At 44.9% G+C, this 17,780-nt stretch overlaps 1 protein-coding gene and 1 pseudogene across 2 annotated transcripts in view; one reads left to right on the forward strand and one right to left on the reverse strand.

The window, feature by feature from the left end:
- The first annotated feature begins 2,526 nt into the window (after window positions 1-2,526).
- On the forward strand, window positions 2,527-3,407 carry LOC311603450 (malate dehydrogenase, cytoplasmic-like; annotated as a pseudogene). The gene has a single exon. The product of its transcript is annotated as a malate dehydrogenase, cytoplasmic-like (transcript).
- An 11,372-nt stretch (window positions 3,408-14,779) lies between these two features.
- Window positions 14,780-17,780, reverse strand: part of KCNK13 (potassium two pore domain channel subfamily K member 13) — a 91,264-nt gene continuing 88,263 nt past the window's right edge. Inside the window, exon 3 of the mRNA XM_084792034.1 lies at window positions 14,780-16,407. Within this exon, the coding sequence (XP_084648160.1) occupies window positions 15,524-16,407 (884 nt within the window). The 3' untranslated portion in view covers window positions 14,780-15,523. The remainder of the gene's footprint in view (window positions 16,408-17,780) is intronic.

The following is a 17,780-nucleotide window of genomic DNA, read 5'->3' on the forward strand; positions in this document are numbered from 1 at the left end:
CGAGCTCAGAGAACGCATTAATGCGTACTTGAAACTTTCAAGGAGACGCGGATTGTCTGACAGGACTTGCAAGCTATGTATGAGCAACGTTCCCTCTCCTCCCCTGCACCAAGCAGAGGAACAAGTTAAATAAATGAAATGGGGAGTGTTTGGGATCAAAGACAAATAGACAGTTGTAAAGTGATATTTCTACCCTCAATAGCTCCATTTTGAGAAGGATCTTTGACTACAATGTATAATGCCATTCTCATGGAAAGTGATTTTAAGGAATGCTACTCCTCTGTGAAGCTAATCAGAGATGTTTATTGGAGACAAAAGGCATTAGGCCCTCTTTTCCACTGGAGGGGTTGAATTAGGAATGGAAGTGAACAGAAGTGTTACGATTCATCAAAGAAAGTGAGAACTGGTGGGTCCTAGAATAACCCAGAAAAGTGAGGTTGGAAGGAGAGAGGAAAAGAGAACACATGTGCGTGCATTCACACACATACACACATACACACACACACACACACACACACACACACACACACACACACACACAAAGGCTCTCAAGGGAAGACACTTAGGCATTCATTAAAAATCGCCCTTTTAAGGCCAGGTGTGGTAGCATTTGCCTTTAATCCCAGCATTCCGGAGGCAGAGGTAGTATGATCTTCGTGAGTTCGAGACCAGCCTGGTTTAAATAGCAAGTCCAGGACAGCAAAGGCTACACAGAGAAACCCTGTCTCAGAAAACAAAAACAAAAATCACCCTTCAGACCATTTAGAATCTCAGAGTCAGAGAGGCTCACAAAATCAATAGACTGTGGGCTGGCCATGTAGCTCAGTTGGCAGAGCGTTGCCTCGTTGCTTAGCATGTCAAAGTCCTTGGCTTGATCCTCCCGATCTCATAAAACAGAATGTGGTGCTACACCTGCAATCCCGGTGCTTAGGAGGTAGACACAGGAGTTTAACGTCATCCTTGACTACATAATGGCTTTAAGGCCAGCCTGGGCTACATAAGTCCCTGCACTTAAAAAAAAAAAAAGAATAAGTCAACAATTCTAGAATTTTCAGCAATTGCAGGAGACAGACAATAGCTTGGAATTTATCTAGATTAGTGGTTCTCAATCTTCCCAGTGCTATGGCCTTTTAATACAGTTCCTCATGTTGTGGTGATACCCCAACCATCAAACGATGTTTGTTACTGCTTCATAACTATAAATTTGCTACGGTTGTGAATTATAATGTAAACCCGTTACAGGGGTTTTGACTCCTAAAGAGGTCTCGACCCACAGGCTGAGAACCATTGATCTAGATCCTCAGGGGCCGGGAATCCCCTCCTAACAGCTAACTAAGCTTCTGGAAGTCCTCTGATGATCCCACTGAAGGTCGGAAGGATGTACTTCTCAAAGACCGGACCCCATCCCAGTCATGGTTTTGCTTTTATTGCCGAGGACCGCACCTGGCGGACGGCAGCGGCTTAGGAAATGTTGGTTAAATGGCTGGAAGATGAGACGGGCGCAGCTGCTCACAGATCCGGCCCCTTACGGTGCTGGGGAATACGGAATGAAAGCTCACCAGCAAAAGCAGGCTTTTTTTACCTCAGCAAAAGCAAGCGTTTTCACCTGGGCCTTCTTTTAGTCTCATTAACTTGGGTTAAATAACTAATTAAAAACACTTTGAGGTGTCTTGTTTTCAGAGCACTTACTAGGAGAGGCGGGGAAGGTGGCTGGTCCGATGGGCACAGTGGTAACTGGGGAAGAGAGAGCTGCCAGCACAACATGGGATTATAAGGGAACAGTGCCGTGGCTGCAACATAGCCCGCTGCCTTTAATAACAGAGTCAAATTTACCCTATTATTGAGACTGAGCATGTACTATGAGCCAAGAATTTCTAGTCCTGTGACAGTCTATATTTTAATATCTATATTTACATATGCATTTTGAGCTTTTTGAGACAGTCTTGCTATGTGGACCAGGCTGGCCTTGAACTTGCAGCAATCATCCTGTCTCCAACTGTTAAGTGCTCGAATTACAGGTGTGCATCACCATGCCTGGCCAGCCATTGCATGATTATAGGATTTAAAGTCACATGTAAGGGTAACAAAAAATTTTTTTTTCATTAGGGTGCCGGAGGTTTTGGTTTGTTTTGTTTTGTTTTTTTCAAGTCAGATTTTCTCTGTGTAACAGACTTGGCTGACCTAGAACTCACTCTGTAGACCAGGTTGTCCTCCAACTCAGAGATGCACCTGCCTCTGCCTCTTGAGTGCTGGGATTAAGTATTTGCCACCACTGCCTGGCTGAGTTTTTTTTCCTCATTGCTGTAATGAGGTACTCTAATAAAAGCACCTTATGGAGAGCTGTAGAAATAATCTGACATGGGCTTTGCTGGTGCCGAAATTGGCCTTGAATTCCCAATGACTTAACCAATCAGAGTCCTTGTAACTGGAGCAGGTGGTCAAATTGTGTTTTAACTTTTGTACAGTGTTGGAAATGGATCTGTCTTTAATAAAGACCAGCCTATAATTCTTGTCAGGTACCACCCCATGATGGGTGTTCTGGGTGGTCTCCCGATGGTACTGCAAGACTGTGCCCATCCCCTTCTGAAAGATGTCAATTGCAACAGACAAAGAAGAGGTGGCCTTCAAAAGCTAGAAGTGGCTGTCTAGGCCAAGAAGGGAAAGTGTGCAGAGGAACAGCCTACTGAAAACAAATGTGAAAAATCTTCAAAGCCCAGGGTGCAGCCTTGAGGAAATAAGCCAAGAAATCAGTTAAGGTCATTGTTGGAAGCCCAGCCAATACGAACTGCCTGATGGCCTCCAAGTCAGCTCTACTGATCCCCAAGGAGAACTTTGGTTGCCTGACTTGCTTGGAGCACAACAGAGCTAAATCTCAAATCGCTGACGACACAATGTCTTTATCTGGGAAATCACTCCCCAGCTCCAAATCTGAATGTCAATCACGCTAAGGTGAAATTGATGTGTACGAAGCCCCAAAAGATGACAGATGGCTCTAGGGAGAGAGAGCTCACCATGACTGGGCAACAGCGTGGCGCTGCTGTCATCCAGGCTGGGAAACTGTCCAGTGCAGTGTCTGCTGGGAAAGCCATTTCTGGCCACATCAGAGACATCTGGTTTGGAACCCCAGAGGAAGAATTGTTGATGGGTGATCTCTCTGATGGCAACCCTCACACGTTCCTGATGATCTGCTCTGTTTGTTCCCTGCTGTGATCAAGAACAAGACCTGGAAGTTTGTAGAAGGCCTCCCTCTTTAAATGATGGACCTTACAGCCAAGGAACTGGCAGAAGAAAGAGAAACTGCTTTTGAGTTTCTTTCTTCTGCTGACCAGACAACCCTGTTGATGCCAATAAATATTCTAAAGGTGAGGAATCAAAATACTGTCTTTGAGCCTAATACCAAACGGTAATAATGTTTATAATATTATACTATGTTATCAGGTATAATAATTATACTCAAATTGACTTGTGAACAACAACATATTTTGAATATTGTGTGCTTTGTGCTACAGATTTATGAAAGTCTGTCATGCTGTTAGTGTTGCAGCCTAAGTAAAGATATATTCAAGTGAAGAAAAAAAAAATAAAAGAAACTTAAGGGAGATAAAATTTATTCTGACTCACAATGCCAGGTTGTTGTTCATCATGGCAGAGAAGTCACAGCCTCAGGAGCTTGGGCAGCTGGTCCCTTCACACCCACAGGCAGCGAGCAGTGATGGTGGCTGCTGCTGAGCTCCCTCTCTCCAAGTACACAGCCAAGTAGCCAGCCACGGAATGGTGCCACCCACAGTGGGCGGGCCTTCCTGTCTCTATTAGTGCACTCAACAAAATCTCTACAGACATGCTCAGAGGTCTCCCAGGTGATTTTAGATTCTGTTAGGTTGACAATTGACACGAACCATCATACAGGAGAGGCTGAGACTTGGAGAAATTAACAAATTTGACCATTTTCAAGGCTAAATCTGTTTGATTTTCTACACTATAGTATTATTCTATTTTATCCTTAAGTATTTGAAAATAGCAGAGAACTTCAAAGAAACAATTAAGACCCAACAATGTGTCTGCAACTCAGAACTAATAAAAATTAGCATCTCAGTGTTTGTTTTCCCCCATTAAAAATCCCTCTATTAGATTTACAAAAATGTTCTTCATAAAGAATTAAAACTGCAGAAAAACCTAAAAGTTAAAATTACTTCAAATCCTTCAACCCATTAAAAACATCATTACTGTTTAGTGAACATAATTTCAAATATCTTTTTAAATGTCTGAATATAACTATATAAATAGATGGATAAGTGAATGGAAAAATAGCTAGAGAGACAAAAGCTATCACAAAACAGGATTAATTTATATAAGACATTTTAAAACAATTAAATTTAATTTTACTTCAGTTTAATAGGAGGAATAACTGACAGGAAATAGAAGTCACTGAATTTCAAATAGATGTTTCTTTTCTTAAGAGACAACATTTCTCAAAAAAAAAAAAGCCTTATATATCTAAAGAGTAAAAACTTTTAGGAGTCTAGCCGGAGGTATGGGTCAGGCCTGTAATTCCAGCTAAGGCAGAAGGACAGGGGTCTAGCAAGAGCCCATCTGAAACAACAAAACCCCAAAAGGCAGGCAGACAGACACAGACAGATGACAGGTAGATGATATTTAGAAGATACATAGTTGGAGATAGAGGATAAATATATGATAGGATTGAAGTTGTTGATTTCTTTCTTGAAAGTTTTGTCTTAATTAAGGAGATGGCTCCATTGGTAAAGTATTTGCCTTTCAAGCGTGAGGACCTTTCTGCAGATCCCCAGCAGCCGCATAAAAAGCCAGGCCGACTGGCACCATCTTTAATCTCCCATGGCAAGATGCGAGGGAGAGCCAGGCAGACTTCCTGGAACTCAGTTGGCCTAGCCTATTTGGTGACCTTCCAGGCCAATGAGAGACTTTGTCTCATAGAAAAGGTGGGAGAGACCTGAGGAATGACACCTGAGGTTACCCTCTGACCTCCGTCATCCACAAGCACGCGGGCGTGCGCATGCTCATGCGCTCCACCATGACCACATACGTGCGCATACATTTTACTAGATGGTTTGCTAGCGTGTGTTGACTGACTCCCAGGTTTAAGTGACAGGCACATCTCTCTTTCACTTCTCCTTCCATCCCTTTCCCCAAGACTTAAGTCTTTCTAATCTTTCATCTGTACTGTTCGCACCTATGACACATAGCCATACATTCTCATGATCATCTGAGCGTGGGAGTCAGTACTCCCAGCCACGTGTTTGTCCCTATGACATCATACGTGGCTCTTTGCTGGCTGGATTCCATACCAGCAGAAATAGAAGTACAGTGACCTCTGTCTCCTGTCAGTCATTTCTCCTGTTCAACTGAAGTAAAATTAAATGTACCACCTGTGTCCCTCAAGGTCTTTCATGGTGACAGACATTTGCCTACCATTATGCTTGGGTCCCACCATGGCAGAGTCTGGTGGTCCTAGGAAGCACTTTTAGTCCTTTTTGGGGGTCTGGCAGCGATCACCCTGTTACTCCCTGGCATGAACCTGGAAATTCATCCTCTTTCTGGGCAATTTTGATTTTTCTCCATATGAAATACTCCAAGAGTTGGATGCACTTTCCCGTGCCTTCGCTTTTCCATTTGTGAACTGCAGATGTAAACGGTTGCTCTTGTCAGTATTAAATGAGATCATTATTTAAAGCCTTGGCACCATGCCTGGATCATAGCTAACGCTTAGTAATTGTCAGCTACTGGTGGTGTTATAAGGAGGGTGCCGGGGTTCAAGAAGACACGCAGGGCTGGCTGGCTCTTGTGAGCTGGACCTCCACAATATTGAGTGGCTGGCTCAGGAAAGGGCCGTAGGTAATTAGATGCAATAAAAAGATTATTAAGGCGATGCAATTAGAGCGACTAGAGAGGGGGCAGGAGCAATAAAGAGTCTGACTTAAGGATAATTAAAGACTTGAAATAAGAGAACTCAAGAAATGGAATAAAAGGTGTATTTAAGGATAAAATAAAGTTCCCCAAATGACAAAAAAAAAAAAAGTGAAAGAGTATACTTCAATCTGAATAAAGAATAAAAAGTGTTAGGATTCTGCTTCAGTCTGCCTACCTGTGATGTCACTGTCTACCTCCCACTGGGCGTGGCCCTACCCAGGGCTGTATAAAAGGACAGACCCACCTTGCCTCTCTCACCTCGTCCCCATCTCCATCTCCCTCTCATCTTTCTCATCTCTCTCTCTGGGGTACCCCTCCCCCCTCTCCTTCTCTCCCTATGCTCATTTAATAAGTTTATCCATCTAATATCTGTTGCCTGGCATCTTCTTTGTTTTTTGAGACAGGGTTTCTATGTGTGTAGCCTTGGCTGTCCTGGACTCCCTTTGTAGACCAGGCTGACCTCGAATTCACAGAGATCCACCTACCTGCCTCTGCCTTCCAAGTGCTGGGATTAAAGGCATGCACCACCTTGTCTGGCTTGGCATCTTATTTTTTAATCATTAAAAAAAAAAAAAGAGTGTGGGCATGTGGGATTTGTTCACATCCTCACTGACTCCTCCAGTTGATGGCTTGTGGTCCATGGTTACTCAGTGTCCACAGAGCTAGAACATTCTTCATGTGGTTTTTGGGTTTTTTTTTTGTTTTCTTTCTGTCTTACTTCTTTCTTTCTTTCTTTCTTTCTTTCTTTCTTTCTTTCTTTTACTCTGTGTAGCCCTGGCTGTCCTGGACTTGCTCTGTAGACCAGGCTGGCCTCAAACTCACAGGGATCCGTCTGCCTGTTCCTCCCAGAGTGCCGGGATTACAGGCCTGTGCTACGGTGCCCAGAAGCATTTTGTTTCTCCGTGCTAGCCAAGGCCATGCCGTTTGTTAAGATCCTCCATTTTGGTTAAGCAATGTCAGTCATTGAGACTAAAGTGATTTTGGATCCCAGGATTAAAGTAGCTTGTTTCCCCAAACTCTTGTCTTCCACCCTGCTGACACGCCCAGTAACCTTGGCTATATCAGGCACCTGACATTCTTTAAGTCAGTATTTATTTTTCCTAGCCACCTCTAGCAAGGGTGTGTGTGTGTGTGTGTGTGTGTGTGTGTGTGTGTGTGTGTGTGTGTGTGCTTTCGTATGAAGCTAAACATTGTCCCTTAAATTTCTGTGAAGAATTGTTTTGGAAATTTGATGGGGATTAAATTGAATCTGTAGGTTGTTTTTGATAGGATGGTGAAAAGGCTTTTTCCTTCCCTTATGATGAACCTGTGAACCTGTTGTCTAAGTGCCAGGGGCTCATTTCTTTCTGCCTGGTAGGGCTGATGTTCAGAGCACATTGCTTGATGGAAGACAGGTCTTTATTTTTTCCATCTCCGCACAGTTTTGTCTTAAAGTACAGTACTGAGAAAAAGAATAAGCACGCTTTTAAGCCTCTAGACTGGGTCCCTTAGATCCTTTCTTCTAAGGGTGAATAAAAGACTATTATTGGTTCCCATATGGGCCAGCAGGAGAGAGATAAAAACCCAGTTATAACCTTCAAAGAGATTATGGAAAGAAGGAAAAAAACCCAGGTCCCTAAGCTTTCAAACAAAAGTCTGAGACAAAAATAAATAAATAAGCATGACAAGACTGTCTATGAGTAAGCAGGGGACTAGGGTACACAAGGGCAGGGCCCTAGCTGAAGTAGACCTCAGTTTAACAGAGGAGGTTTGTGAAGAGGTGAGAGAAAGTTCTAGAAGGCTGACAGGGATATTCAGAGCTGGTGATGCCTTTTGGTGGAGGCTGTGTTTCATGGTTGCCTCCCTTAAGGTGGACATTTTCAACAAGAGTTAGACCCTTAGTCTACCCTAGAGACAGTGGGACAGTACTGGCCTGGATTCCCCGTGGCACCTGCATAAGCCACGTCGTCACATCTCTGTGCCCATGGTGCAGTGGGGACTGTCTATTTTCCTAACACATGGATAAAAGAGTAGACTTTACTTATTAATTAATTTATAACGTATGTGTTTGTATGTATGTATGTGTGTGTTGACAGAAGGTTTCATGAACTCCAGGCTAGCCCTAAAATATGTAGCCTTGAACTCCTTGCCTTGATCTTCTTGCCACAAAACAAAACAAAACACAACCAATTCAGAACAATATTCTGCATATGTGGAAGGTACAACAACAAAAAAAAAAGAACAAGACCAAAAAACAAAAACTGCATCATTTACAAAAAGTAGATTCTTTAGTGTTTTATACCAGTGGCTCCCTAGTTTTAGCCCACTGAAGGCGTGCCTTCAGGGTTTTCTAACGTTCAAATTTGGAGTCTCTTCCTTGACTGCGAGGTCTGAGAACTTGCATCTGCAGTAAGTTTCGAGGCACTGATGCTGCTGTTGCCGCTAGGCTGAGACCGCCCCCTGCCAGAAGCTTGACTTCAAGCTGGTGGCCCCGCCTGCTGAGGACGTTGAGTCTGAACATGTGTCACAGCTGTGAGCTCAAGTCATGCCGCAGTCCAGGTGTGCCTAGCTAGCTGTGCCAGCTGCACAAAGCCTTGTTTTGTTTCTCTTTAATTCTTTCACTTGGAGATAATTTTATCCTTATATGCAAGTTGTAAAAATAGTGCCGAGTGTTCCCATACACTTGTTACCCAACTTCCCCTTATGTGAACGAACGTCTTACATAACCACAGAACACTCATCCAAACCGAGGAGTTAAGCTTGGGGCCACACTGCTGGCTAGACAGCACCATTTATTGGACCTCACACCCGTCTTAGTGCCCCTTTCACAGTCCGTGGTCCAACCCAGGACCCTAAACTGCATTAGTTCCAGGGCCCAACACACACGGCGTCATTGTTTTGTCTCCTCTGCATCCTCTGCAGAGCTCATCAGTCTCCATGATCGCAAACCTTGAAGAATCCCGGTCAGTTATCCTACAGGATGCTCCTCAGTGTGGCTTAGGCTGATGTTCTCTCATGATTGGATGGTAGTGACAAGTCCCTGGGAGAACACAGGGCTGGGCTCAGTGTGCTGTGTCAGGTAACACAGACGCAATACGTTCCACTATGGTGTTAATCTCATTCTCTTGAGAAACATGGTGTCTGCCAGAGTTTGCCACTGCAATAGTTTTCTTTGTGACTACCAAATACTTATAATTTTCTGGCATCATTGGAGATTAAACCTGGGGCTTCACATGTGCAATGTAAGCATTCTACCAGTGAGCTATAGTCCTGGCCCTAACTACCAAAATTTTTGATAGCCACTCCTTGAGATGGCGAACACACTAAATTTTGCTTAAACTTTTATATCATTAATTTTAATATTCATTGGTGGATCTAGCTTGTGCTTATTATTAATCTGGTGTCACACACACAAACACACACACACACATACACACACACACACACACACACACACACACACACACACACACACCATGTGCAAAGTGCATGGTGCAAAACACAAAGAGAAAATTTAGAAACCAGAAAAAGACAAAGGGAACATTATGATCTCAGGAACTAAAGAAAAAATGATAGCAAAATTTGTATTAGAAACCATAGACATCAAAAGACAACTGTGTGATCCTACTTGAAGGCTAAATTAATTTATTATTATTTTTTTAGCTTGGCAGCATAGAATTCTGAGTATTTTCAAAAGTAGAGGAGAGGGCTGGGAGATGACTCAGCAGGTAAAGTGCTTGATGTGCACATGTGAAAACTGGAGTTTGGATCCCAGCATGCAAAGAAATCCTGGGCAGGCATGGCGTCCAGCCTTAGAGTGCTCAGGAGGCAGAGAAAGGCCATCCCTAGAAGAAGCTCACTAGCCAGACAAGCCATATCTGTGAGCTATGCGTTCAAGTGAGATACCCTGCCTCAAATTATAAGGTGGAGAGCAATTAGAAAGACACTGGGCATCAACCTCTGGCCTCCATGTGCACGCACATCCACACACATGTACCTACACATGTGAACCTATGGACACACACAATCTCTCTCTCTCTCTCTCTCTCTCTCTCTCTCTCTCTCTCTCTCACACACACACACACACACACACACACACATACACACACAGAGTTATACACCCATATAGAAAGTGGAGATATAACAAGGACTTTTATCAGACAGATCATGACTGAAAGAATTTTAATTCATTGGGCCTGGAGAGATGGCTCACTGGTCAAGAGCACTAGTTATTCTTCCAGAGGTTCAATTCCCAGCAGCCACATGGTGACTCACACCATCTGTAATAGAATCTGATGCCCTCTTCTGTTATACAGATGTGCAGGAAGACAGACCACTTATATAAATAAATAAATAAATAAATAAATAATTAGTTCATTGTCATCAAAAGCGCCTTAAAAGGAATGCTACAGAAAGTTCCCCACCATTTTAAAACAATGGAAGGTGGGAGGAAAACCAGCTCTGTATAGAAGAATTGTAACCAATACCCTTATGTAGAATTACAACAATAGAGGATTCCCGTTGAACACCAAACTAAATCATTTCCAGCCGCAGTCTCAGACCACTCACTGTCATCCCAAACCTCAGTCACCTGGCATAAACCAGTCGTTACTTATCCTCTGTGTTCCAGAAAGGGTTAGAGGGAATTTGAAGATCAGTTCCTGCCTATTCCACAGTGTTGTGAAGGGATGTGGTTATGAAAATATTGCAAATACGAGTCAGCCCCCAGGTCTTAAAATGTTGTATGTGAGAGAGAGAGTGTGTACATGTGTGTGTGTGTGATCATGTCTAAGGCTTTGTGTTGTATCTCGTGGTTGGATGAGGTAGGCTGATACTGAAATGGAAGCTCTCTGAATCAGATATAAGGATTGTGCGTAGGGGATGGGAGGTGGTACAGAAGGCGATAAGGTTGAATAACAGAAGCAAGCTCATTTAAACGCTGCGTCAAGCAAACGAGTGCCAAGTGGTGGAACCATGCAAAAATCTTTCCCGGCTGGAGGCAGCATGCTCCTCTCTTGAAATCCAGACCTGCAGCCCCACTGCCCACACGGTTCCTGAGGGTCCTGATGTCTTCCCCCAGCATCACCCCATTGGGTCCTTCGTCGGCTTGCGGATGGAGCTGGTGTTAGCATTTCCACGGAGATGGGGCTCCGTGCGGGAAAGGACTGGCCCACCCTCTCCCACACTGGGGTTCAAGGCCTGGCGTTCTCACACAAAGAGCTGTTGTTCTCACCCTGGCCTGACCTCAGAAACAGTACTTTGTTATTTAGTGCTGTTTTTCCAGATGTGCCTGGGCAGAGTGTAAGATGCCTTTAGGGACCTCTCAGGTTGGAAGTAACATAGAATCAGATGGTGAGGGAAGTTTCCTTCCCAACTCCCTCCTGGTCCTTTGGGCTTCATCATAGACCATGTCTGACAAAGGTGTCCTCTACCCCTGCCCTACATTTGTTAACTCGTCTTCTCCTGTCACTTAAAAGTGTAAAATGACATAGTTAAAAAAAAAAGTTTTATTTTGTGTGCATGTGTTTATGAGTGGGTGAGTGGGGTGAGAAGGTCAGAGGACAACCTGTGGTAATCAGTTCTTTTCTTCCATCCGGTGGGCCTCAGGCATTGAACTCATGTTGTCTGGCTTGGCGGCAAGGCTCTACTCCCTGAGTCATCTCATTGGCTTTTTGTTTTGGGACAAGGGTCTCATGTGACCTAGGCTGGCCTGCAGCTTGCCATGTAGCCAAAGACGGCCTCGAACTCTGGATCTTTTCACTGCACCGGCACTACTACAGCCACCTCGTCTCCATTTTTTGTAGCAGAGAGAAGCCTTCAGGCTTAGAGCCTTTGCTAGGACACAGGATCTGGGGAGAATTCAATAACACAGTTTGAGTCTTACTTTATCATTTCCCCCAGTTTTTGGATTTGCTATTTATGACAAATGCTTACAGGCTTTCATCTGGTATCACAGTTGCTTTTAAAAACAGAATGAACTGTAAGCTGTGTGGAGGAGAACGCTGAGGCTCTGCCATAACGGAGGGAAGCCGCGTGGAATGAAGCTCACAAAACCAAAACTAAACTAACCACCAGAGGCTGCAGAGTCACATTCCACGTCACAGAGAGAACCCTGGGCCTCCTAGACCAAGTCTGAAAACACCATCAGCAGGAGATTCTGAACTCCTGACACAGGATCCGGGGCCAATTACTATGCCTTCTGGGAATAGGACTTTTCTCTTAGCCAGCACAACACCCTGAGATCACAGGGTTAAGAGGTCAGAGGGCAGACTCAAGAAAACAGTTGAGAAGAGCTGATGGCATGCCAGGTGGGAACAGAGGTGGCAAGGAGAGGGAACAGTGAAGAAAACCAGGGCCACCATCTCCTGGGACAGGTGCTATCCACAGCTTGCTGCCTTGCTGTGTGTGTGTGTGTGTGTGTGTGTGTGTGTGTGTGTGTGTATGCTACGCTATCAGGAGCCTCATGGACTCTGGCTTCGATTGTCTAAAATGTCCTGTTGACCAGTTTGTATCTATGAGTAACTAAAAGATACTTTATTAAATGGGAATTCCTAATTTTTCAAAAATTTTTACTCCTTCCTTCCTTCCTTCCTTCCTTCCTTCCTTCCTTCCTTCCTTCCTTCTTTCCTTCCCTCTTTTTCTCCCATACACGTCTCTCCTAACCCTGGTTCTCCAACGGCGCCACCATGCAACCCTTAGCCCAGAGAAAGAGGCTCATGTTCTGAGACTCAGAGGACATTTAAGAGATCCACATTTGCCCAGGAGTGGAATAGATAGATCTGGAGGTAGCAGCCCTATTCCCAATTTCCTGAGAAAGCACCAGATTGATTCCCAAAGTGGTTGTACAAGTTTGCAGCAGTGAAGGAGTTCTCCCCTTTCTCCACATCCTCGCCAGCATGTGCTGTCACTTGAGTTTTTGATCTTAGCCATTCTGACAGGTGTAAGATGGAATCTCAGAGTTGTTTTGATTTGCATTTCTCTGATGACTAGGGACATGGAGCATTTCTTTAAGTGTCTCTCAGCCACTGTTGAGAATTCTCTGTTTAGCTCTGTACCCCATTTTTAAATTGGACTATTTGGTTTGGTGGTGTTTAATCCCTTGAGTTCTTTAGATATTTTAGATATTAGCCCTTTGTCAGATGTATGGTTGGTGAAGATCTTTTCCCAGTCTGTCGGCTGTCTCTTTGTTCTGTTGACTGGGACCTGAAGCTGGACTCTGGGCAAAGCGTTGAGAGTTGTAAGGAAGAGTTGGGGGATGGAAGGTCCAGGAGGGAGTAGGAGCTCCACAGGGAGACCATAAAGGCCTGATGATCTGGGCACAGGGGGGCCTGCACAAACAGATGCACCAGTCAAGGGCAATGCATGCAGGGAACCAAGCCCCCCGTACAGGTGTAGCTGATAGACTGTCGATTCTCCACATGGGGGGGTAGTGGTGGAGGGGGCACTGCTACTGAACCTCCGACATGCACTCTGGTGCCCACTATTTGGTTACTGCCCCTTGGCAAGATGGCCTAGCGGGCACACAGTGGAAGGGGATGCAGGCTATCCTGATGAGACCTAATAGGCTGTTGTCGGAGGTCTAAGAGAGGGGACTAGGCAGAAGAGGGAGGATGGGGGGAGGGAAATGGGAAGATAAGATGGAGGGGATAAGAATCGGGATATAAAGTGAATAAATTATAATAAATAAAACAGACATTTAAAAAACAAAAAAGAAAAGTGTTTTAAAACCCTAAGTGTTAATTCTGGAAAATAGCTTTGATTTACTTTAAGCTTTTTAAATGTTTCATAATGTATATGCTACAATATCTTGCTTTCTGTAGACTGTGATGCTTTCCAATGAAATTAAAAAAAATAAATAAATGAATGAATGAATAACAAGCAAACTTAAAAAAAAAAAGAAACCCACATTTAATTTTCTAAAACTTTAGCTGAGTTGAGCACAGTGACTCACACCTGTAATCCTGGCACCTGGGAGGCAGAGACTGGAAGATCACAAGTTCAAGGCCAGCTGGAGCCACAAAGCGAGACCCTGTCTTAACAAACAAACAAGCAAACAATAACTGAAAAGTTTATGCCAGTGTTGGATCCCACTTACAGGAACCCATGTGTTGTGATGGACCAACTCTGTAAGCACCCTCTTTTGAAGCTGTCCCTCTTCATGAGCCACGGCACACTGCCATGGTCTCCAGGGACCTGCACACGAAGCAAGGACCTGATGCTCTATGTTCTCTCTTGTCCCAAGAATATGGGCATCACCAGGCTGCTGCTGATGCAGAACTCAAGAGCAGCTTGCTTTGTGGTGACAGGAACCTACCAAGATTTGGTAGCAGCTCTGGGTTGCTCCCCTATTCAGGGTGATGCAGGTATGCATTGGAAGAAAAACAAAAAGCCTTACTGCCTTACAGAGATGCCTGGGGAGAGGGCTCAAAGCTGGGTGGAGGAGGAGCCAAGAGACCCAAGTTCATTCCTAGGAGATCTGAGTCCTTCTCCCAGATGTATCCGCCCAGGCCTGAAACTCAGGAGCTTCCTTTCTGAAAGTCAGAGGGTGGTATAAGATGATGCCCAAGGGCCCGCTTAGCTTCCAGATACGGCTCCATCCTTCCCTTGACTGTTTGTTCTTCTGCTGTCTTCTTTACTGGTACCCTTAATCACTTCTGAAAGTGCTGTGTGTACTCCCTCTAATCTCGTTAAAAAAAAAAAAGAGTCCTACTGTGCCTTACGTGTTCCCTCTGTACTTCAGAAGGCCAGCAACCCCTATCCCTAGGAAGGGTGCTGTAATGGCCAGGGAGGCTCACATCATTAGCCTTAGTACAGTCTCAGAAGCCAGCCCCACAATAGACGAGACAAGAAAGCCACACTTTATTATGGGACCTAGAGTGTTACTGCTCCAACCCAGACTCCAAGATGAGGTGTATATTTCCAGCCTCCTCTACAAATATCCGCAGTGATTACCCCATGGCCTCTTAGTTAACAAAATGAGAATTTATTAAATGTCCAGTTCTAATAAATAGTCAGTTGCCTCTACAACAGGCCCCAAGCCCTGGTAAAATGGCATCGTCCATGTAACCATTCAGAGAGAACACATTAAACTGTGGGCGTTAGTTACAAAAGGGAGTTGCTCTCATCTCTTGACTCATGGCTACCATCTTGCTGTAGCTTAAAGACTTGGAGATGAATTTAGTTTTCTTATCACATAAGATAACCAAAGATACATTAGTCAATCAGGAAACAAAACAAGACCAACCAACCAACCAATCAAAACCCCAAAAGACTTCCAATGGAACCAACAAAAATATGCTTGAAAGGAAGCTCAGCAAAAAGAAGGCCCCGATACATTCTAGAATGTTCATTCCCTTTTCTTGAGGGGCTGGGTGAAGTGGTAAGTTCAGCCATTCACAGGTCCAGGCTAGAATTAGGCTCTTGGGGGCTTTTCTTCCCAAACGGTCGACCTTGGTGGTTGCTGTTGCCTGAGGTCAAGGTCAGATTTCCAAGGCCGGACTTGAGAAGGTAATTGCAAGAGCCAGGGACACAGCTGAGCTCACTGGTGCTGCTTAGCCTCCATTTGCCCTAGGCCTTTTCATCTGGTAGCTTCTTCTGGGTCCTACCTGTCTCCACTGGTCTCTGCCAACCTGTTATTCATTACTGCAAAGGCTCCCACACCCCCTGAGAACTCATCATCCCTGGAGGATGCATTGGTCTGGTGGGGTCCACCATTGGCCATCTCAGACAACTGCTTCTGCAGGATGGCCAGTGAGACCTTGTTGGTGTCCTTCATGGAGATCATCTCCCCTGAGAGACGTCGCCCATCAGTGTCACTTTCCATCACCCCATCGGTCTCTATGGAGATGTTGCACCTGTTCCGGATGTTGCCGGGCATCACCACATTCCTCCTGGACCGCAGGAGTCCTCTTTGGCATTGTGGAAAGCACCCGCTAGCCAGTTTCCTCAGGATCCAGTTCATCGTCTGTTTGATCAGGATGGAGATGACATTAAACAAGGAGTAGATGCAACAGACACCCACAAAGATGAAGAAGAAGTTGACAAAGCGGTAGAGTCCTTGTCTCTCATACTGAGCGTTCTGGCTGCTGACCAGGTCCCCAAAGCCAATGGTGCTGAAAGCCACAAAACAAAAGTACAGCGAGTCAAAGTAGCTCCAGCCTTCCATGGTGGTGTACAGAGCCGAGGCTCCACAGGAGACCGTCGCTGATGCCAAGCATAGGATCAGCATGACGTAGTACACAGAGGGTTTCCAGCCAGCTAGGTGATCCACCTCGCCCTTTTCAGAGGCCTTCATGTTGTCCTGAGTCCCCACCCCATGTCTCCGCAGCTGGTGTTGATGACATGATCTCATGACATAAGCGATGACGGTGATTAGCCGCTCCAGGAAGAGGTTGAAGAAGAGGATGGTACTTGCACATCCAATGAGACCATAAAAGATCAGAAAAATCTTCCCTCCAATTGTGGCTGGTGTGGTCATTCCAAACCCTGAGGAAGACAAAAACCAGAGGAGAGAGAGAGAGAGAGAGAGAGAGAGAAAAGTGAGCGAGAGCTTGGTTGGAAGTAGAGATGGTGTATAGCCATGGTTCTCAACGTTCCTAATGCTGTCCCTCATGTTGTGGTGACCTTCCAACCATAAAGTTGTTTCATTGCTACTTCAAAACTGTAATTTTGCTACTGTTATGAATCATAACGTAAACATCTGATAGGTGACCTTAAAGGGGCTGTGACCCACAGGTTGAGAACCACTGGTGTATAGGGCCTGGAGGTTGGCTAAGGACTAGAAGAAATAGTGTTATAAAAAAAAAAATCCCTCAGCTCTAGCCTTTCTAGGAAAGTGGAGAATCCTCATCTCTGTTGGAAGGCTGTTGTTCAGCACACACAGTTGGCCTGCTGCAAGGCCATATGGCGTTAATGTGCAAGGCAGGAAAAGGCCCCTCTTCCTCTGAGTGGAACCAGTCAGTGAAAAAAGAAAAAGGCTTAGTGATGAGGACGTGACAAGGTCTCAGCCTCCTTCGCTCCTTTTGCTGGGTGTCCTTGCACACTATGGAACACAAACAGCCATAACCAACAGACCTTGTTTAGGGACACAAAGGCTCCTACAAAAATAAAGGCTTATTCAGACTCATAAGAATTCATTTATTCCACAAACACAGAGCTGGGGATAAAACCGGAAGAGCGCCTGTCTCCCCGGCTCTCTGGTCCTTCAAGACAACTGGCATCTTGTGTGGTAAGTACTGGGCTTGGAAGTGGTACAGCACTCCGTGGCATCTGCTGAGAGGGGTGCCCACCTCAGACATGGGCTTCTGGGAAGACTATATTGGGGGACTTGGAAACCAAGGAGGCACTGTACAGGAAGAAGGTACATGCAAGTAGTGATGGTGGTCCCTTTTCCTCCTTTCTTTTGTGTGTGTGTGTGTGTGTGTGTGTGTGTGTGTATGCAGTAAGTGTGTGTGTATGTATATAGTAAGTGTGTGTGCATGTGTGTGTATGTATGCAGTAAGTGTGTGTGCATGTGTGTGTATGTATACAGTAAGTGTGTGTGTGCTTTGAGACACTGGAAGGTGATGTTGGGTATCTTCCTCGTCTGCACTCCAGGGTCTTTTGATGAAACTGGAGCTCACTGACTCAGCCTAGTTTAGCTAATCAGCTTGCCCTGGGGGTGCCCAGTCACTGCCTCCTGAGTGTTGGGATTTGGACAGCCGCTATGCCTGCCTGGCATTTTACATGCATTCTGAGGATCCAACTCTGGTCCTTACACTTTCCCCTTTATTTTCACATTCACCTTTCTCATCTTGTCCCATCCCTGGGATCTCATGCCTCAGCCATTATCCTTTTCTTGTAATTTCCTTCAAAGCCTG

The sequence above is a fragment of the Acomys minous genome (genome assembly GCF_964271855.1).
Source record: "Acomys minous genome assembly, chromosome: 8".
Classification (NCBI taxonomy): domain Eukaryota; kingdom Metazoa; phylum Chordata; class Mammalia; order Rodentia; family Muridae; genus Acomys; species Acomys minous.